The following is a 21,826-nucleotide window of genomic DNA, read 5'->3' as shown; positions in this document are numbered from 1 at the left end:
CCACGTCAAACAAAGGGCAGCAGAAGATGCGGGATATCTTTCCGCGTCGACTGAGCTCGCAACATTGCAAATGTACGAAAAACTGAGTGAGAACAAACGAGAATACATGTAGAGGGGCTAGGGGGGTACTCACTCGGTCAAAACTGCCGTTCTCGACAATGAGCGGGCCGAATTTCATCCAACAAAGTACTAGGGCCCATGCGGGACGTCGATACGCATCGATTGACCCTGCAACATCAAAAACGCACGAATAATTGAGAGAGAACAAGCAACAATACGGTTGGAGGGGGTAGGAGGTACTCACTGGGTCAAAACCATCATTCTCGACGACGAATGGGCCGAATCACGTTGAATAAAGGACAGTTGCCGATGCAGGGCATTGGGACGCGTCAATTGAGCCCGCGACATTGGAAACGTACGGGGAATTGAATGAGAACAAGCAATAATACGGTTGGAGGGGATAGGAGGTACTCACTGGGTCAAAGCCGTCGTTCTCGACAACAGGTGGGCCAAATCTCGTCAAACCAAATACAGGGGCACATGTATGACGTCAATACACGTCAATAGAGCCTGAGACATTGGAAACATACGCAGAATTGAGTGAGAACGAGCAAAAATATGATTTGAGTAGGTAGGAGGTACTCACCGGGTCAACATCGACGTTCTCAACGACGAGCAGGCCGAATCCCATCAAACAAAAGACAGCGGTCGATGAGGGACATCAATACGCGTCGATTGAGCCCACAACATTGTAAATGTACGGGGAATTGAATGAGAACGAGTATGAATACGATTTGAGAAGGTAGTAGGTACTCACCGGGTCAAAACCGTCATTTTCGACAACGAGTGGGCCAATTTCTGTCAAACGAAATACAGGGGCCGATGTGGGGCATCAAGGCATGTCGATTGAGCCCGCGACCTTAGGAACCCAGGCAAAATTGAGTGAGAACAAACATTTTTGCAGTAGGAGGGGCCGAGGGGGTGCTCAGACTGGACACCCATTCATCCGAGGACCTACCACAGCAGCATACACACAAGTACACAGATTGAGCATCACCACCATTGTCAGGAACACGACGTGTTTTCTCTGTCCAACAGTGGTGTGTGCTCGGGGAAGAGTGAAGAGAGCGAGGAGAACATTGCTGTACACACATTCAGCCTGTGGCAAGTTCCGGCATCTCAATACCAAATATGGCAGGTACTCTCACGGTTACCTGTAGCTGAAAAGCTCACATCTGTATCTGTGCATCCACCCGTGGGAACGAGTATCTGTATCCACAGATACAGGTACCTGATGGTGTGCCTTATGAGTATCCATTGCAGGTACTCACGGGTCCTGGTACTCGTGGCATGCCCTGATCCATCGTCAGCGAGGGAGCTAAACCGGAAGGAGCAACACTATTTGGTGAAGCAGCTGGGCCGGAAAGAGAAGGCAGGGTTATCCAGCAAGGGTACGTCCTTAGAAGAGATCGTCCAGATCGTCTTTCTCATTGTTACATTCTCTGGGTCTAGGGAAGAATAAGAGAAAGTTCACAACGTCCCTTCCTGATTTGGATGCGACAGATGTCAACAGTCTGCTGAAAGACCTCGCACACATCTCTGCCAATATAGGAGAAGAACGGGAATTGACCAAGCTTTCAGCTAGTGCCGACTTTGCACATTTCTTTGACAACCCGCATGCCCACACAGATCCGACCGGCACAACAAAGAAAGTGTATGATTGTAAACTTTGCAAGTGAGTATAAGCGAGTGTTTGATGTACAAGATATTCTGACCTTTCCATTGAACACCGTTCTGCAAACTGCGAGTATGTATATGACCTGACTACACGTCATCGACACTTGCAAAGTCAACACAAGGTAAAATTTTCGCCATGTTTTCAATGGTACTTTGTTTGTATTGATAGTTTGCCTCTCGACTCGGAAGCATGCATACCATTCATGGGTCCACGCTAATCACTTCGACTCCATGCTCCTGGATGATACCCACGCTCGAAAACTTGCCGCAACCGAAGCAGCCCAAGCTAAAACGAAAGTTCAAGGCACACTTGACGGAAACACATAGCCCATCGATCCTCCACCCACTCCATACTCTGATGAAACCTTTGCCAATGCTGCGATCAATTGGGCGTACATGACTAATCAGGTTTGTCTATCGCTGTTTGTCGGACCTTGTGACTAGGATATTTACTGAAGTTCGACTATCTACTATAGCCGTTACGAGTATTCCAGCATCCGAAGTTCAAGAGGATCATTGAGCTCGCCTCTCGTGCGAAGAATGGCATCAAAATACCCTCAGAGAAAGCCACACGCAAACAGATCATTGATTGTTGGTATCAGCACTTGCGTTGGCTACGAAAACATCTCAATGTGCGTCCATAAACTACGTGTTTCATCTTACATGAGATCTGATTGATACTTGTACAGGGCCCTTCTGTCAAAGGCCGAGTATTGTTGACGTGTGATGCGTACCAGGCATCAAACATTGACGGGTACTTCGCTGTCACCGCGCATTGGACAGAGTGTCCCGATGAATTAACCTGCGAGACGAAGGCTGCCATTATTGGGTTTGTCCGTTTGAACAACTCTCATCATGGTGTTCGTCTCGGACAGGCTCTCTTCAAGGTCTGTGCTTGGATTAGCATCACTCATAAGGTCTGTAATTGTTCATCGAAGCTCCTTGAGATCCCTTATGCATACTAATACCAATACTTCATCAAGGTTGGATGGGTCACCTGCGACAATGCGAAGAACAACGACACAATGTTGAAGGAGTTCGCTCAACTTATCAAGAAGGAGACGGGGAAAGAATGGGACTTCGACGAGAGGCCTATTAGGTATGTTACATCACACTTCGCTTGCATGAATGTAGTACTCATAACTTTCTGGATAGATGTCTGGCCTATGTCATCAACCTCGCCGTGCAGGCGTTCTTGAAGAAGGAGAGTTCAGCACAGTACTACAATCCAGCCGAACCCGACACCCATGAACCCAGTACAACTGGTAAGCGAGACATTATTGGCCTCGTTCGTGCCATCTCTGTCAAAGTATGTTCTGTCCGAAATTTCTCGCAGCGGTCGGGGAAGAATGAATGGTGCTCACCAACTGGCTTGTATAATAGGAAAGTTCTTCAAGCAAGCGCAAGGAGATATTTTGCACAGTACAAATAAATCTGCCACGGGCGATGCCTGCAGCATCTGCTACTGTGGCCCCTCCCTCCTCGACGACAGCACCTACACCGGCAGATGAGATAGATGCTGAAACTATCTCCATGAAGATCTTCACCCTGATACTCGATATGCCGGTGCGTTGGTCCTTGACCTACATGATGCTCATCCGTGCCTATAATCTTTGTGAGGTTTATTCTTCCTGCTACCTTTCAAGAGCTACAGTAACTCATTCATCTTGCAACTGCAGGCTGTTGACAAGTTTGTGAGTGAGCTTGCCTTCAAGGTGCGCAAGAGCAAGAAGATACAAGAGAAGCTCCTAAAACTTTCAATGACGGAGGACGACTGGTCGGAGATAAAGCTTGTTGCTTCAATCTTACAGGTATGTCTTCTTTGACTTATTAGCCTTGGTCCATTCTCTTATGCTCCACAACTGATCCTTTTGTACCTCATTCTCTAGTGTGCCGATGATGCCCAGCAGGAGTTCTCCTTGGACAGTCACTCAACCCTTCCTCTTGCGATACCTGCACTTGAAAGTCTTCATCAAAAGCTCAGTAAACGTTGCGACGGTGAGAAGTATGCACATCATCAAGAGGGTCTCTCTGCTGCCTGTGATTCAATCAAGCAGTACTATGACCTCAGTTCGAAGAGCAAGGCACCGTTTATGTCTATGGGTAAGCATCCAACGTTACATTTGGATCTCACAGCATGTATTAACGACGAGCATATATACGATAGTTCTTATACCCTCAGAGAAGCTTGATCATATTAAGAAAAATTGGGCTGAGGATATTCAGAAGGAGGTCGTCAAGACCTTGAAAGAAGTGGTCTGTCTTCTTGCTTGCCTCTGATGCTTTGAAAACCCGCACTGACCTCAGGCTGACTGTTGCATCAGTTCAAGGAGTACTATATTAAGATGTATGACAGCTTGGACCAGGCCCCCATGCGGAAGACTGGGTACAGTCATAGCAAAAAGTCACTGTGATTGCTCGACGACTCAGATGATGAGGGTGATGGCAAGGAGACAGACCATGCACCTACATCTACACCAGCACCGTTCACCCCTGCATGGGAGCGTGCTTTCAACCAGTACATCAACAGTGAAACTGACGAGGTACCGGAAGGAATGCCACTTGTCCAGTGGTGGGATGTACGTTCCATTCTACGTTCATTATTTCGGCTTACAGTACTGACTCATTAATGGCTTTACAGCTAAATTCCAGCCGTCTGCTGGTCTGGGCTGCAATCGCACGAGACTATTTGGCTATCATGGCCTCTTCTGTTTCTAGCGAGCGTGCATTCTCGAGTGCGGGTCTCACTATAACCAAGCTTCGTAGCTGGCTTCAGGGAGATATTGTGGAGGCTCTTCAGGGGCTGAAGGCCACGTTACGCTCTGACTTTGTGATGCATGATCCCGAACCATCTTCCATCCTTGAAGAGCAGATGATTCTTGACTCGGAGGCTGAGGGAGAGGATGATACACATGCAGATTTTGCACCGGGCGGTGAGTCTGTGGAGAATATGCTTATCGAGGTTGAGAGTGAAGGAGATAGGGGTGAGTGGGTTGATGTTTAGTTCACGGTGATCTAGATACTACATCTGACCCAGTTCTGCAAATCTCACCAATGTGCAAATTCCGACTTAGATGCTCGAGTTCTCCTTTGTATGCCTTTAAAATATTTTAAGATACATGTCTGCTATGCATAATAGTTCCCTGGTACTTTGTTTGGCGACATTGAATGTTGCACCACTGATATTGTCAAAGATGACGAAAATATGCAGATTGGACTCGCGTCGCGTGTCGGAAGTCTTCCGGCCCACTCAAAGTGCAGATTTGCATTACGGGATGCAGGCACTCGTCGTCGTGCTCGACGTTGACAACCACATTCTCCCTTTAAAAAAAAGCTGATAAAATCGCAATACATAGCTTAGATATATGGGCATATGACTGGGTAAAAATGTAGCTCAAATAGAGCATGATCTTTGTGCACGGGGCCCTGGTCTGCAGAATTTGCAGAACTGGGTCAGATGTAGTAGACCTAATGTCTATGTATCTCTTTTCTACACCTATAAACCTGGACTTAAGCCCAAGCCTGACCTGACCAAGCCCAAGCCCGCTCACCAGGCTTGGGCTCGAGATATTCGAAGCCCAAGCCTACTAATACCCGGCCCAAGCCCTGGGCTTTGAGCCCGGCCCGAGCCCGACATACACTATCTGCTGCCTCAGACTCGGAAGGACAGATAGCAGCAACACACACGCTTCACCACACGAGCGCGGATTCTGCCTTTGCCTCGATGCTGAGTCTCTCAATACCTGAAAATGTGCTCACCTATCTGTAATATCTGTATCTATTTCATACTACTGCATAAAAGAGATTGGTCGTTAGTAGTGTTTGAAAGTCAGGTTATGTGACCAAAAAATAACCGTGACTGAACCGAGACTAGAACCGGTCATAAAGTGACCACAATTGGTGGTTCAATTGGTGTGACTGTATGGTCGGTTACCAGTCTCAGCTTTTCTTGTAATAGATGAGGACCAGTTGCGACCAGTTGTGACCGGTCATTTTCGAGTAATTTATGCTATATTTCTTCAGCATCTGAGGGCCTGAACAGACATAGAACAGAGCTTGGAACCGACCAATTGGCAGCTTTTGTTATTGTTCAGGAAGGTATGGAGATAGCCGTTGACAAGCGCGTGTTCCTTACATCTTGACACTCTGGATCACTGGTTGTCTTATAGAACATTTCCATAGCTAGTAGCTACTATGCCCAGCTGGAAATTGCAAATAATATATCGGGCTGGTCAGCCACCCCCGATGAACTATACAGCTAGAGCTGGAGCCCAATCACTTTGGTTCAGACTTGATTGCCTCTGCCTCGGATTTCTCTATGCCTCAGTATTGTTCGCACTGGTGTAAACTCTCCATTTTATTGCTTCTGCCATGTCCAAATCCTCATCTAAGAGGACTGCTATATCCTCCAACAAGTCTCTAACAGAGAAGGACACTGTTGATCTCGCAGAAGCTCCGACCTCTGTCCCTGACAACAAAACTGGCACTGAGCTAGGTAGAGGCAAGTGGTCTCGGAAGGCACCTAAGCCTGCAGATTACTCCGGCTGCGAGTCTGAGGTGCCGAAGAAGAAAAAAGCCCGAGGTAGTAAGAAGAAGCGCAAAGCAACCCCATCGAGCTCCTCGTCCTTGGAGGACAAGGACAATTCTCAGGCATATGCCCGTGACAGTTCTGGTGATGAGTCGGTAGGTCCTTCACTCTCATACACACTCGCTCTCTAGTATCTTCATCCCATTCTTCTCTACAAGTGTGCTTCCTCTGTTGATGCTACACCATTTTTATATAGCATGGTTCTCGACTTGTGGAGCACCATCAAACTGCTATCCCCGTTGCCAAAGTTGTCAAAGCCGACAGTGCAAAGGATCTGCTCACTATATTCTCAGCTCTCGTTACACAGACATTCCGGTCTTCGAAAGGAGAGGAGATTTTGAAAGGTCGTTGGTGAACTGTTTGCAAGTGCGTAACTTCTTCCTCTGTCTGATGACGACCATCACTCCATGCTCATGTTAATTTGTATCTTGCCGAGTCAGGGAGGACGCTGACTATGTAAAATCCCATGGCCTCCACAAGTGTTTTCTCACTGGGAGCAACTCTACCGCACGTGCCCACATCTGCCAGCACTACAACCTTTACAAGGAACATTGTGAGAAGGATAACATTCCCATGTCCGATCACTGCATGCCCGCATCACTGAGGAGGAAATGCGCTGTCGCTGCCGCTGATAAGAAGTCGAAAAAGAAGCAGTCAACTCTTTTCGATAGTTCTGGGATTGAGGTATTGACGGGGCCTAGGGAGTTTACACGTGAGGGTGCACTTCAGGCTGTAGCGAGGCACATTGCGTGTCATGATCAGGTTCATTTGTTCACTCAACCAATTGCCAGCCAACTTCTTTCATCCACAACTGTCATGCTGAACTTTTGCCTGACCCAGCTGCTCTCTTTGGCCGATGAAACAACATTTCGTAACTGTATGGTTTCAATGTGGCCCAAGATGACACCACAAGACCTTCCCACTTTACACAATGTTGTTGTCTATATTCACAATGAGCATGGTAAGCTCCTTGAATTCAAGGTCGACATCACTGTGTGCTTTTCTTTCATCGATTTATACAATGTTCTACTTCTAATATTCTCTGCACAGAACACCCCAGGAAAGGTCTCTATCATGACCGATACCTGGACAGTTGACACCACAAAGATGTCGATCATGGGGATGACTGGGCATTGGATCCAAGTCCTTCCAAATGGAAAGTGGGTCTTTTGGTCAGCAGTACTTGGATTCTGGTCGCTCTCAGAGGCACACGATTGCAAGAACCTTGGACGGTATCTTGTCGGCATGTGTGAGCATGTAGGAATCATGACCAAGGATGATTCAAAGGTTTGTCCATCTTTCTACTATATCCAGCACTTCTTCTAATTGTTAATGTTTGACCCTGCAGCTTGGAGGATTGACTGCAGACAACACTAGTAATAATGACACAACAGCCACTGCAATCGGAGATCAGATCTCCAAATGACTGGATGCAGAGATCTGGGATGCTGAAGAGGAACACTACCCGTACGTTTCGAGTTTGTTTCAACCAAACTCATGCATCCTTTGACAAGTTGTTTCTATAGCTGTCTAGCTCACGTTGTTAATCTCGGTATCGTTGATTTCATGGCATACATTACAAAGATTGCCGCTGTCGAGACGACTGCTGCGATCTAGGAGTACGACCCCGAGGATCCCGGCAACAAGATCATGGGCGGTGCACTTGATGTTGTCGCCATGATTCGCACACGTGCTGTCAAGGTATGCCTTGCCTTCTGTTCCTGCGCGATATGATTTTAATTATGCCTCAAATATGAGATCCAAGCCTCCAGTACTGGTTTTCTTACCACAAGGTGCACCTGAGCTCGTATTATTTTCCTACATCTACATGTCTAACAGAAGAATAACAATAATTTAGGTGTAATCTTGTCCGCCGTTCTCAACGCTCCGGGAAGCTGGCATGATTCTAAGGTTGCCTGGCCAGTTTTCGACCAGTACCTCAACAATACCCCTCAAGGCTTCTACATCATTTCTGACACAGAATTTCCTCGAGGCGCTTGGGACATCGAGGGAAGGATCAAAGCTCCTCTCAAGACAGGGCAAAGATTGCCGGCAGACAATAATGGTCGTGAGGAGATACTTCGTTTCGGCCGCCAGCTTGTATCGTTCCGTCAGTCAGTGGAGTGGGGTATGCATCAGATATAGGTAAGCTCATGCACACACGGCATTGCAAGAACTTATTCTTATGACATGTTCAGGGATCCTTCAGAAGACTTCGCCTCCCCCTTGATATCACAAACAATGATGAACGGGCAGCCCTTCTCGAGATCTGTTGCCGCTTGAATAATGTCCGAGTAACATGTGTAGGTGTCAGTCAGATTCAGAATGTGTATGAACCATTGTGGTGAGGAGAAGATGACAAACTCTGGTTCAGTTTTGAGTGTCTATTGTTCACGGACTTTCAGCAGAGAGATCGTATTGCCCGTTACCATCATGTAGCTATCGAGGGTTGAAACTCTTATGCCTGTTTTATGCTCATTTATATTTTCCTTGACTACCAGTACAGAATTTTCCTCTCTACTATACTAAGAGGATAGAGGAAAAGAAGAGGGAACTGCCTGGCATTGTTGCGGGCAGCTCACGAATGAGCTGAGTCAGCTCATATGTGGTGCAATGTTTCGTACTCTGCACACTCTGCAAGCACATAGAGCTTAAAATGGAAATTAAAGCTATTCTAGTGTATACAGTTGATACAACATATCTTGAAGTACATACATATGCATTAAAACTGGAGTTACCGGTGACTTTGAGAGACGTAGCAAGTGCTTGGTGTTGGGTGGAGGCAGGCCCTTGTGTGGCGTGGGCCCAATATTGCCGAGGCTCGATGCCCTATAAACGGTCACCTAACCTCTGACAACCCTTCATCTTCTAAAAGTCTCCTGGATGTGTAGTGCATAGGGATATCTCAAGAACTGGTAAATATCATCTCCATATATATATTTTCTAGCTACAAATAATCTAGAACTGATGGGGTGTCCTCGTTATTTTTCTACGACATTATGTGGTATTTTAGCTGAGCTTGGTCATCATTTCCGGATTTGAACATCTGGTGCGAACTTTTTTTGGGCCAATACCGATCTGTGTGGAATCTGTGTTGGATCTATGTCCAAGGCCCAACACAGATTTTATTATGGAAAGTCATCCAATTACTATTTGAGAGGGATGGAGGAGGAAGATTGGATGCACCAGATGAACACAGATATGTATCGACAAGCGGACACCGGGAGTGTTTTTGTATGGGTTGAAAACCCTCATAACCGTTGAGAAACGCAAAACAAGACGGTTGGAAAGAATGGGGTAAGGTAATTAGCGTCTGAAGGAGGATGAGGAGAAGAATGGGACGCACCGAATGAACGTGGACCCGTATGGACAAACGGACAATGGGATCGTGTTTGGAGGGTTTGAAAACCCCCAGAACCACTGAGAAATCCGAAAGGACACGATTGCAAAAAATACTGTAGTCGAATCTGTACTCGGGGGGGTGGTGTGAGCTATTATCCCTCGGAAAGTGAGTCTTGAAGGTTTTCCTTTCTCGTCTGAGGTTTGATAAGAGCTGCAATGGGAGTCAGTGGGGACACAACGTGTCAAGCACCACCTATCCCATCACACACTTGGTGGTCGACGGCAAGAGAGAGGATGAAGCGGATGAGCTGGCAGCTTCTTCAGAAGGCACACAGCATTCCAGCAATTGCCGGATTGATCCTCTGACCCATGGGTGACCCGACCACGGGTCCGGGTCAGCTTCGGCTTCCAAATTGATGACCCGGACCTGTCTCGTCCGGGTCTGGGTACATTACCCGGCCGGGTTACCAATATCCGTGTCATTCCCTAGAGGAATGGCTACAGCAGATAGGTAGAGCGTATTCCATCTCTACTCACCCTACAATCATCTCTGCACATATTCCTCATTTTATCCATACACATCCCAGCCTATTTTACTATACACGCCCTACCTACCTGCCGTAGCCATTCCCCAGCACCCTACCTTATCCCCTACCCCCTACCCTACCCCCAGGACCACCCCTATACACCCTACCCCATCACCCTGGGCCACTCGGCCACCCAGAACCACCCCCAGCCACGCCAATAGCCAGCCTAGTACTGGCATTTATTATTATTTTTCCTGAGGAACAATTGTAAAGGAGCTTGTTCTTACTAGCAGGTAGAATTATAATTATGCTACATGTACTGGTGTACCGTCATTTTGTCGACAGTCTCCGTCTTCTCGGTATTGGCACCTACAGCCTATCATAATGTGAATCAGTCGGCGAGCATCAAAAATATATTGATGACGATAGGGAACCTACCGGGTAAGGCAGAATGTAGGCATCCAACACAATAGAGGTCCCAAACGACGAATTACTGCTGATGTTCGAAGCCTGAGCTGCATCTTGTGCATGCTGGTTCCTGCTAGAGGACACCACACCATTACTGCCTCTCTTGATGGAAGCACGTCTACGATTAGACACTGATGGAACAGAAAATACCAAGCTGGTGGTGCAATTGGAATAATGAGCGACTCTGCCCCGGTTGGTATCTGCAACTGACGGCTGGACGGCCCATTGTGTTGCCGGAGGTTAGGTCGGCGTTTACATCAAGACATGTAGCTGGATAAATGTGGAAGGATTGGGGTTGGCGGGAAATGATGGCAAACTAGTAGACAGCGAGGAATTTGCTGCAGGCTGTGATACTGCATGCTGGGGCGACAAAGTCCCAGGACTAGAGTAGTGTTTGGTCAACAAGGATGATCACACAAACAGGATCTCAAGTGACCTACATCATCTCTAAATCACAGGAGTGCACCACATACTGCTGGACACACACGCATGGCTCTCGTCCGGAGAACGGTAGATGAGGTAGATGAGGCTGGTACGGGTTCTCAGCATAAGCAAAGATGTTATATAGATGGAACAAGGAAGAGAGAAGCAGGTATCGCAACAGAACGGCAAAAAGCTTGGCAGAATGACCCGGGTATACCACCTCTCAGCGGGAACGAAATCGCTGGCAAGGCAAGGCACAAAGAGTGGCTGTATATACCATGTTCACACCAGCATACTGAACCTGGATGTAATGGCTAAAGTATTATTCAGGTGATCGTCAACTTTTGAAGAGAGCGTAGATATAGAGACGTACCTGGCCATCCATTGGATCCATATAGGTGCAAGAGCAACCTTCAACTTGACACTCTCCGTCATGATGAGCGTGGTTATCCATGATAAGAAGATATTTATGATGTCAAGTGAAAAGAATGATGGAAGAGTCCAGGTTGAGCTCAAGAGTAGATGCAACAGGTGAGATATTATAAAGTTGACAGTACAATATGCTGTATATTGATCGATTCAGATGGAGGAGCAGCAAGGATGGCAGTGATTAGGCAGAGCGGGGACACGAGAAGAAAGATGGGGGTGAGAAAGCAATGCCGTCAGACAAAGACCAGCAAGTCTTAAGGTGGGCCTCCATACAGAGCCACTTCATCAACAACAAGGAGTTCAATATCGAAGTCACTCGACTATGCCGAGCAATCAAGTCAATATGCTCCAATAAGAGAGTGGATTGCTTAAAGTAGACATACAAACACCAATATAAGATGATTCTTCCGTCACCATCTGTCGGAGTGCCCTACGCTGAAGGCTCATATCGCTATCATCCCACGGGATCCTCAAGGAAGCATCTACACGGCAGTGATTCAACTCCAGGCCCCACTGCAAATGAATCAAAACAAGTGTGGCAAATACATCACAGTTGTGGATGTTACCCTGTTGTGGCATCTGTGTTTCAAAGTTGACAATATGTCTGAAAGAGACAAAGAAAGAACAGACCTTGAATTGAGGATTGATCGTCCATTCGTTCCAGACTGGCAACTTTTGTTCGCAAAGAATGGCAAGTTTAGATATCCAAGCCTTGAGGATCTAAAATGGGGATCAGATGCAGATAATATGGCCTAATCTGCGCACAGACCTTGACTTTGGCTGCTTACCCTGATGTGGACCGAGCAAGGCTATCATACATCTCGATACTCCTTACTTTTAAATTAATGGCTCCAACGATCCAGTGATTGTCATCGACGTGCATTGGGATTAGAATACACTTTCAGTGTTGAAGTAGTGTTTGCGCTTTGAACTGTACAAAGAGGTCATTAAAGATCAAGCTTGAAAGAGATCACAGAAATCACCTTCAAAGGTCCAAACCTCTACACTCGAGCCCACTTTGCATCCCCACCCGGTGCCTATGCCTCACATAACTTGGGAAAGAAAAATGTGCTGAAAACTAAAGTGTTAAGCTCGCCCTAGAGCCTGTCCACGAAGAAGTTGATGATCTCCTCATTGAGATCATTCAAGCCATCGAGTCTGTTGATATTGTGCTGAAGGAGATGTTGGTTCCTCTGGAGGGTCTTGACGGAGTCCTGTGGACAAAGAAGTCTCAGTACAGAGTACATCTGCTATGAAAGCATGTACTTGGAACTCTGCGATAAGCACATCAATTCTCAACTTGTCACCTCGCAACGGCAAAGAAAAGTCCTCAAAGCCACAGTGTCCTTCAGGACGACTCCACACAAAATCCCTCTCAGTGATTATGATCCAATGCTCCATACATGTGATCTGATTGATCCAATGCAAAACCTTGCACATTCCATGCTTGGTCGAACCAGGAGGGGTATGCAGGCAGTTCTTGTCTTCAGAAGACATGAAAAAATCGATGTGGTCCTGGACGATGGTTAACGTGATTCAAACACCATCTAGATTCTGCAGTTGAAAACCACAGTGCAAGAGGCCTTTGAAAGCACCCGGCTGTGGATGGTCCCAGATCCACACTGCGAGCTCGTCGATGGTCAGCATCTCGCAAATACCAGAATACACCATATCCAAGGCCAGCTGAAGTTTAGCAAGACCAGTTTGAAGGCCTCCAAGATTCTGGTGCTCGATGAGCCAAACCATGTCCATCCATGCCTGATTAGGCTGCACCAAGTAGTCCTTGTATGCCTCGATGAGCTTGAGTGAGAAACAAGGGGATACCTTCTGATAAAGTGAAAACTTGGATGGATTCGAGAAGGGGGAGGCATGGATGATTGGATGCAAGATGCAATCCTTTGCTGATTTAGTGGGGAGCAATTTGAGAAGATTACTGGCCGTTCTGTAGATAGTGCAGCTAGATATTTGCACCATCCCCTGCTGCCTGAGCATAAGGGGGGAGACTTGCTGTCAGGATTGACCAGATTTGTCTCAATAGAGGTACAGCGAGAGAGGATGTCTTGGTTGTGAAGGAGTGCTGAACCGAAGGCCTGAAGAGCATGTGAAAGAGTTGTGGCGTAGTATGTGTCGGGTGATTCATCATCTTCGGGGTCCGTTCGCCGTAGAAATTCCTGGCCTGTCATAATCCACAATGATGTGTTTGACAACCCCTCCGGCCCCAACAACTTCTCTCTTGGCAGCTTCTGCTTGAACAACCTCATCCCTATATTATCTGCCCGAACAGGCGATATCTGATCCATGCCACCCGAAGATCACTTCCTCCTCTCTCCCACCTTCTCTCCTCCTAGAAATTTCCGCAGCATACTATTTCCCGCTGACATGCCAAGCCTGTCATTTTCCGCCTACCTGTAGATCAGACCCAGCCCACCAAAATGTGGCATCTCGCCATTCTCGAGAATGCTCTTCCTCGAGATCACGACTTTTGGACCATTGCCACGATAACCGACCTGCTGTGCATGCCCCTTGCCTCTCACATGCTTCTCTGACATTTCTCCTCAATGCTTGGCCTGCTCCTCCATAAATTCCTTGTATGAAACTGATCTTCCCCAGAGAAAGCTGAGAGCATGACGATGAAAAAAGGCACCCAGATCCTCAGCAGCTTCATGGCATTCCTCGGTAAAGTGCTCCTCGATTCAAGTGCGTATGGGTCTGAGAGTGATAGATAGAGTGCTGACGATGTGCTGGTCTATCCTGTCAGCTTCGATGAAAGTATGCGACTGGAGAAGAGTTAGAGACCTGACGAGGTTATCAACCCGGGAGAGTAGAAGATCGATTCATCACATGCAACGTCGACAAGTTGCTGGAGTACCGCCTCACAACAGATTGAACAGGCACGCGCAGAGTCCCACGATTGTTTGTTCTTCGGTCCATTAAAATAGATGTCTGCCTCTCGAACTGCAGAAAAGACAATCTTGCACTCCATCAGATCTATAAAGCAATCCTTGACAGCCTTTCGAATCCCCCTGCCACCCATTCCCAATTCTGTTTGGCAGATCTGGTAGAAGTACACCCTCCTCGTTGTTGTTGTTGTTGTTGTCGTCTACTTCCTCTGTCCCAGTCTGGACTAAGCCAAAAAGATCACTTGGAACTCGTGCCAGGGTATTTGGAGAAGAGACCTGTGAATCTTGCGTGTCCTTGAGAGAAGGGCGAGAGGGGTTCTTGCGTGTAGAGGACTTTCTGTAGCTCTGGGTACGAGCTCGGCGATGATTGTAGACGTACTCGATTATTTGTATGAGCAAAGGAACATATTCGGGGTAAGTGGCGCACAGAAAAGAACATTTAGAGTCGACGGATCTCAAGTCTCGACGGGAAACCTCCTTGGTATCCTTGATATCGACTTGATCTAAGGATGATGTCTTCTCGGCAGCATCAAGAAGGACATCGGTAAGGGTTGGAAGATCATGTGTGATGAACTGGTAGATGACGAGGAGGCAGCAGCAATGCTGCCAGCGAAGAATGCCTGCGAGAATGTCGATTTTGAAGTCTTTGATCTGGATTGACTTTAGAAGGCCGATAGATTCTTGAAGACAGCTGAGCGTCATGCGCATCGATGCCGCCTGCGAAGTGGGGGAGGACTTACACAAAGAGGAAGGAATAAAATAGAGAGGGTTATAGTCGAGGTAGCTGCTGAGCATATTTTGATGCTGCATGACCTTCTGGATGTTTTATAATACACTCGTGATCCCCTTTCCAGGCTGTTTGTAATGTTCAGTTGGTTGCCCTTGTACGCTATGGCCTACAGCGATCAGATTTTGCAATGTCTCCCTTAAGTAGTTTGCGTCAAGGACGAGAGAGAGCCGGTCGAGGTTGTAAACACGTGTGGGATTGCCAATCACATCTGTGGTCCTGGTATGATGCTACTGGGGCGGCTGGGAGGTGATTCTGGGTGGCCGGGTACCCCAGGGTGATGGGGTAGGGTGTACGGGGGTGGTCCTGGGGGTAGGGTAGAGGAGGTAGGGGATGGGATAGGGTTACCGGTGAATGGGTAGGGCAGGTAGGTAGGGTGTATGTAGTGAAATGGGCTGGGTTATGTATGGATAAAATGGGGAATATGGGCAGGGATGATCATAAGGTGAATAGGGATGGAATAGGGGCCAATACAAATACGGAAAAATGGTGGAATAATAGTAGAGATGCTAGAGTGGGGGTACTGGATACCTGGGGATAGATTGGTAGGTAAAACAGGGTGATCTGGGGGTATTTTGGTAACTTTGTGAGTTTTGTGAATTAGGATGAAAGGATCACATTGCCGGGTGTCATTTCAATGGGATTGACGTATAAAATGTGAATTGTGGCCCAATTTTGGCAACATGAAGGGGGTTGATTCTGGGGGTTCTGACTATTTGACAAACATTGATAAATGTGTAAGATGGTGGAAATCGATTTTGGAAGGAATCGGACCATTCGTTCCGAGCATAGTGAGCACTTTAAGCGGTATAGGCTAGCTGATCACTTTGGATCTTTTTTTGGACATTTACCTTTTGATACATGGAGCTTTTCCCTAACAGTGATTGGTCCACAAATCTCTCAATTATATTCAGAAATCCAAACACGCTGCAGAATTAGCCATTTACGGCCACTGAAAATCGATGTTTTCCATACTTACTGTATCACACAGACCGGTTCTGATATAAGGGATCACCCAGAAACATTTATTATGATGTATCCTAGCCTTGTATCACACCGCCCTACGATCACACTGCATTTGAGAGAGATCTGGGCCATATATACCCCCAATACTACCTGTGCACCTGCTCCCTCATCAAAAACATTGTTTTGCTTTTTTCACTGACTACCAGCGACGGTTCTGGTGCTGGTTCAATGTTTATACATATTTAAACTAAATTACCACAATAGGAACGGTGCCAAAAACTCGTAAATTGGTGTTTCTCTGATTATACTGTGGCCCAACACACTGTTTTACCCCCTCAGCGCCCCACAATTAGTGCAGGACCATTTTGACTAATGTTGCACTATAGATCGATTTCCTAAACAACAAAGTATATTGTCCAGTCATCCCTTCAACACCACCAAACATTCTAACCATGATAATATCCCCAGCATAGATGTTCTCCTCCTCCTCCCCTAGATGCAGCACCACTACTAAGGTTACGATCATTGTTTTTGTGTTCGTAGTGCTCCCCGTCACTTAATATTGATATAGGACTACCCATAACAGCAAAAATCAAGGCAATCAAACCACTATAATTGCCAGCTCTGGCCTGTCCACCCTCTTTCACCTTAATAGGGCAATATCTTGCTGACCGTTTACGCTCTAACTTCGGAACGAATGGTCCGATTCCTTCCAAAATCGATTTACACCATCTTACACATTTATCAATGTTTGTCAAATAGTCAGAACCCCCAGAATCAACCCCCTTCATGTTGCCAAAATTGGGCCACAATTCACATTTTATACGTCAATCCCATTGAAATGACACCCGGCAATGTGATCCTTTCATCCTAATTCACAAAACTCACAAAGTTACCAAAATACCCCCAGATCACCCTGTTTTACCTACCAATCTATCCCCAGGTATCCAGTACCCCCACTCTAGCATCTCTACTATTATTCCACCATTTTTCCGTATTTGTATTGGCTAACCGTTCTATCCCTATTCACTCTATGATCATCCCTGCCTATATTCCCCATTTTATCCATACATAACTCAGCCCATTTCACTACATACCATCAGGAAATGCAGACTTTGCTATCAGCCTGGTTACAAGGTGTCATTGCTATTATATTTGAAAAATGAATCATAGCACCTACTAGCTGTGATAGCAAGGTGGGGTTTCTATCAGGAATTTGATAGTCATCATATTTGCCTATAGCTCTTATAGGAAGACCACAAATTTCTACTTATAAACCCCTGTTCAAATTGATTTAGAAAACACCCTCAGTTATTCAGACTCAGATATGGAAGCTCAAATCAATTTTCATTCAGATTATCTACTCTAAATACAGCAGGACTACAGGAAATGTACATGAGACAGAGAAGAAGCCTGCAGACAGGAAAAGAGAGGGAGAAATACAGAGAAATACAGAGAGAGAAATACAGGCAGAGAAATACAGGCAAAGAAATACAAAAGACCTGAGAGGGAGACAGAGAGAGAGACAGAGAGACAAGAAGAGAGGGAGACAGAAAGACAGAAAGACAGAGACAGAGACAGAGATACACACATACATATAAATACCTACATATATACAAATACATACACAAACATACAGAGAGAGAGAGAGAGAGAGAGAGAGAGAGAGAGAAAGAAAAAATGATAGGTAGAGATAGACAGAGAGGATACACACCTAAGCAGACTGTTCAGTCAGAGGCTAAATATGTTGGATGCTGTGATAGTGTAGTCAAAGTCAGGTCAAGGCCAAAAAAAGACTTGGGAATATGCACCATATAATCCAGAGCACACTTTAGTATAAGCAGGAGAGGTGGTGAAGGAAGGAAGAGAAGAGGACAAATGGTGAAGGGAGAAGAGGGGAGAGAAGGAATGATGAGAGAAGAGAGAGAAGAAGTAGAGAAGGAAAGAGGGCGATGCGCGTTGCTTTTAGCCAACAGTAGCCAAACAAACCCCAACATGAGACGTGGCACAGATGCAGAGGTGAAGGGAGGCCACAAGAAAGAGCCAGGATTCAGTTTTATGCCTAATTTGGGAAAAGAATGAGTCAATGCTGCTGGACGCGTGGAAAATCCGGAAAACTCCGAATTTAGCCCTAAGTTAGGGTTTATGGCGCCTCTGGCCTCTGCTGGCTCTGAGTCCTTCCTTAGTACTGCTTGGCTGCTTGCCCTAATCTCTGGTGCTTCTTGGGCTCTGTTTCCTCTTGGATGCTCCTGGTTTCATGTCTACAGAGGCCTAGGACTTTGGCATAAAGCTTACAAAGCTCTGGAGCTGGTTATAATAGTGGGTAAAATTCGCTTTTTTTGTCATTGTGGCCCATCTTGCCAGCTCTCCTATTTCTCTTCCTTACCATCTATCAACATCAACTATAGCTAACATCTCACTCCTACCTATTTACTCTAGACCTAGCAAGTTTGAACCAATTTGGTCCATGGGATAAGTCTGGGCAGCAATAGGGCATGAAATAAGAGAAAAACATCTATAAACTGTGCTTGAAATTGACGACTATCAGATCATGTAGAGCGGTGATTATTCTGTACAGCTTGTTACCTTGTAGTACAAATCATTCTATTGCATTAAAGTGAAGCCAACAAAGATGTAAAATATCTATAGGCTTGATTACCTCCTAAGAGGTAGCAAGATCTCGTTGAACTCAGGAGATACAGTACATTACCTAGTAAGACATTATATAACTGCTATGAGAGCTATAGTGCTCTCTCCTATTTGGGCTCAGGTACCCAGTGATCTATGACAGTCCAGTACCGGCTATCAGAGTGATGAAATTATAAATAGAAGGGCATGCTTCTATATAGCGAAAACATAATTTCCTGATGACACCCTACCTACCTGCCCTACCTACCTGCCCTACTCATTCACTGGCACCCCTATCCCATCCCCTACCCCCTCTACCCTATCCCCAGGACCACCCCCGTACGCCCTACCCCATCATCCTGGGGTACCCGGTCACCCAGAGGCAACACAAGCACGATCTCGCTGCACCTGAGTATCGAGAGGAAGCTTCTTCGTAAAGCTTTTAGCTAGTCCCCATACTTAGGCATGCCTTGGTCCAGTGTTATGTCCCAGCTGGGTCATCATACCAGGCCTGGTTGGCTACAGTCCCAGTCGAGACCATCAGACACGTATTGTGGTGTATACAGAAAGGAGCTGGACTCACATGTACACCCCGTCGCTCTCTATTCTCGATGACAGAGTCTGCAAAAGAATAAAACTGTAATGCAGTGGAATTGCTAGCAGATGTGATCTGTCCTATATCACAAAGGATGATTAAGAGTGGCTTAAATGTTTTGAGGCCGTCTGGTATATCACATATCAGCAAAAACAAGTATGAGTTAAGGACAAGGAGACCCACTCTTAATAACTTCTTGGATAAAAACAGTAGATCAATCCTCGGGGACGGTATAATAACCGTGGGCCTCATTGACAACAGTGTACAGACCTAGTGGCGGAGATGTTGATTTGTAGTCGAGAAGAATCGTTCTTTTGGTGGGGACACCATCTGTTACTGGCGACCGTACAACTACCTCAATGCCTGCCTGTTGTAACCACTCTGTAAACCCGGGACAATTGTTGTTCGGTCGGAGGAGGCTGAGTTTCTGCCCCTGTTCGAGTCATTCAAGCCTATGATATTAAAGATCTCCCTGTAACAGCGCCGCCGCCATCAACATCCTGTGGGCTGCCGTCGTAATAGACAGGCTCCCAACAAGCGTCATGCAACAGCCGTGGCATGCACCAGTACATGTAGCATAATTATAATTCTAGCTGCTAGTAAGAACAAGTCGCTTTATAATTGTTCCTCAGGAAAAATAATAATAAATGCCAGTACTGGGCTGGCTATTGGGGCGGCCGGGGGGTGGTTTGGTGTCAATAGTTTGGTCAATGATTCAGGCTAATATGCCTAGCGAGGTGGTCGATCCAATGGAAGATGCTCTTGACACTGTTGGGATGCCCCGCCTGGCGACGAGATCAGTTAAAGACGGTAAGGATTTATCAGATCACCAAATCCACTGTTACTCAAGTTGGGCTTCTAGGTCTTGGTTATGAGTTTATGATTGGTGACCAAAAGTTGGAATTTTCCCTCACCCCTCGTGCACCACCTGAGGCCTACCTTGTACAGGCTTATTCTGCATGAGTTGAAAATTACTGACATGTGTGTAGTTACTGACGGCCTTTTCAGCCGTGTTCATACCAATGGTGTGCCCGACGGTATACCCAAGGCCTTTTCTCTTCATACTGGTGTCTACGACCTTGTATACAAAGATGAAACAGAGCTTCCAGCCTCCAAGATCACTGATGACCATCCATTCTGCATTATGACCCGTTCTCAAAGGTGACGTGCAGAGAGAACTGCAGCCTCACTGGATTCCACAGCCCCGGTTGTATCTCCCACTCCCCATCTACCACCATCTTATGGTGGATGTTTTGTAGATCTCGAGCTTTGTGTCATTATCCCGCCTGCCCGAGGGACTATGACAGGTTTTGACCCTTGTCGAAAGCACGGCATGACACGGTCGTTCAACCGAATCACACAGGCTTGTGCAATCACCACCTCGACTTATATCTGGGAGTCCTTCGCCAAGGCCTTAGTTGGTATCAAAGTTGAACATGCACTTGAGGGGACCGGGGCAGATACTGAGTAAACTTTTGCTTGTGCGTATTGTAGCTGCATTTTTCCAAATTTTCGGCTGAACATAGTGTTATATATGCTCCACCAGGAATTGGAACCACCTACCTGTTATTGTTCTAGATCTCCTCCCTCCCCTCTCATGCTGTCATCCACTTGTTCTGATTGAAAATTTGTGTATTTATTATTGAGTCAGTATCTCATTCTGTTTTCTGATATTTGAACATACTTGAGTGATTCAAAACGTGGGGCTGGTTGACTGGAATACAACACTTCACTTGGGGGGAGAGGCCATTGCTATACCTAGCATGGCAGGCACGATGCCTGGTTTTTATTATTATTTTAATGTTTAATTTTTTCATTTACTCAAGATTTTTGTATCGCTCTAAGGTCATACATGTCATCATCTGCTGACCCTTTCAAAACACTCTTCATGGTTGTGTAATGCTTAAACCCATGTTAGTACACATGGGCTCTATGATCCCTATGACACGACATACTCTATTTATTCATTTCAAGACCTTGTCTAGAAATGGTTTCAGATTTTAAGACCACTATACAAAATAAGTGTCTCATAACCATATTTCTAACTAAACTAGGAAGGAGCAATTTAATCATTACCCTTTTCCCTGTTTCTTTTATACTATCCACATTCTGATTGTTCACATTTAGCCAGTGATCACTTTTCCCCTCTTTCACTCAGCTAAACATGCCCAACAGACCTCCTCTTCATATGTGGGCCACTACTATCCACCAACAATCTGCTCTTGTCAGTGTCATACCACGGACCTGGAGGCTCGCACCTCATCCTCCCAGTATAAAAGTGTACATGAGGCTACTTGTATACACTTCCATAGGAGAGTGGTAGAGACTTTGAGTACCGATCCTGTGTATATTCATAATCTGTACAGTCACTGTTTAAAAACAGTGTTGGACACCACATTTGTTTATACTTCAAATCTATTCATTTCTCATTCCTTT

General features: G+C 46.1%; 5 protein-coding genes across 5 annotated transcripts; 4 read left to right on the top strand and 1 right to left on the bottom strand.

Moving 5' to 3' along the window:
- Positions 1–2,085: 2,085 nt before the first annotated feature.
- On the top strand, positions 2,086–2,381 carry STEHIDRAFT_48545 (uncharacterized protein; the record flags this gene model as incomplete). The annotated part of the gene is made up of 2 exons (XM_007299206.1): positions 2,086–2,145; positions 2,214–2,381. Coding segments are annotated over 2 exons (228 nt in total), but the record flags the coding sequence as incomplete, so codon positions are not given.
- Positions 2,382–3,270: 889 nt separating this feature from the next.
- On the top strand, positions 3,271–4,741 carry STEHIDRAFT_128012 (hATC-domain-containing protein; the record flags this gene model as incomplete). Its single annotated transcript, XM_007299770.1, has 6 exons — positions 3,271–3,357; positions 3,384–3,548; positions 3,627–3,840; positions 3,905–3,993; positions 4,176–4,316; positions 4,379–4,741. 6 exons carry the CDS (start codon positions 3,271–3,273, stop codon positions 4,739–4,741), a joined length of 1,059 nt encoding a protein of 352 aa, XP_007299832.1.
- A 3,441-nt stretch (positions 4,742–8,182) lies between these two features.
- Positions 8,183–8,470, top strand: STEHIDRAFT_48749 (uncharacterized protein; the record flags this gene model as incomplete). Its single annotated transcript, XM_007299227.1, has 1 exon — positions 8,183–8,470. A coding segment is annotated over one exon (288 nt), but the record flags the coding sequence as incomplete, so codon positions are not given.
- A 1,450-nt stretch (positions 8,471–9,920) lies between these two features.
- Positions 9,921–14,063, bottom strand: STEHIDRAFT_107667 (uncharacterized protein; the record flags this gene model as incomplete). The annotated part of the gene is made up of 17 exons (XM_007299769.1): positions 9,921–10,094; positions 10,523–10,570; positions 10,633–10,780; positions 10,919–11,044; positions 11,103–11,191; positions 11,363–11,399; positions 11,459–11,648; positions 11,898–12,027; positions 12,061–12,093; positions 12,145–12,234; positions 12,303–12,323; positions 12,627–12,728; positions 12,781–12,998; positions 13,059–13,314; positions 13,449–13,786; positions 13,848–13,858; positions 13,921–14,063. The coding sequence occupies 17 exons, from the start codon at positions 14,061–14,063 to the stop codon at positions 9,921–9,923; spliced, it is 2,154 nt and encodes a 717-aa protein (XP_007299831.1).
- A 6,052-nt stretch (positions 14,064–20,115) lies between these two features.
- Positions 20,116–20,353, top strand: STEHIDRAFT_152672 (uncharacterized protein; the record flags this gene model as incomplete). The annotated part of the gene is made up of 2 exons (XM_007299768.1): positions 20,116–20,200; positions 20,253–20,353. 2 exons carry the CDS (start codon positions 20,116–20,118, stop codon positions 20,351–20,353), a joined length of 186 nt encoding a protein of 61 aa, XP_007299830.1.
- Positions 20,354–21,826: the final 1,473 nt, after the last annotated feature.

This window comes from Stereum hirsutum (assembly GCF_000264905.1).
Source record: "Stereum hirsutum FP-91666 SS1 unplaced genomic scaffold STEHIscaffold_2, whole genome shotgun sequence".
NCBI lineage: Eukaryota > Fungi > Basidiomycota > Agaricomycetes > Russulales > Stereaceae > Stereum > Stereum hirsutum.
Note: the sequence above shows the minus strand (reverse complement) of the source record. Positions and strands in the feature narration are given on the sequence as shown.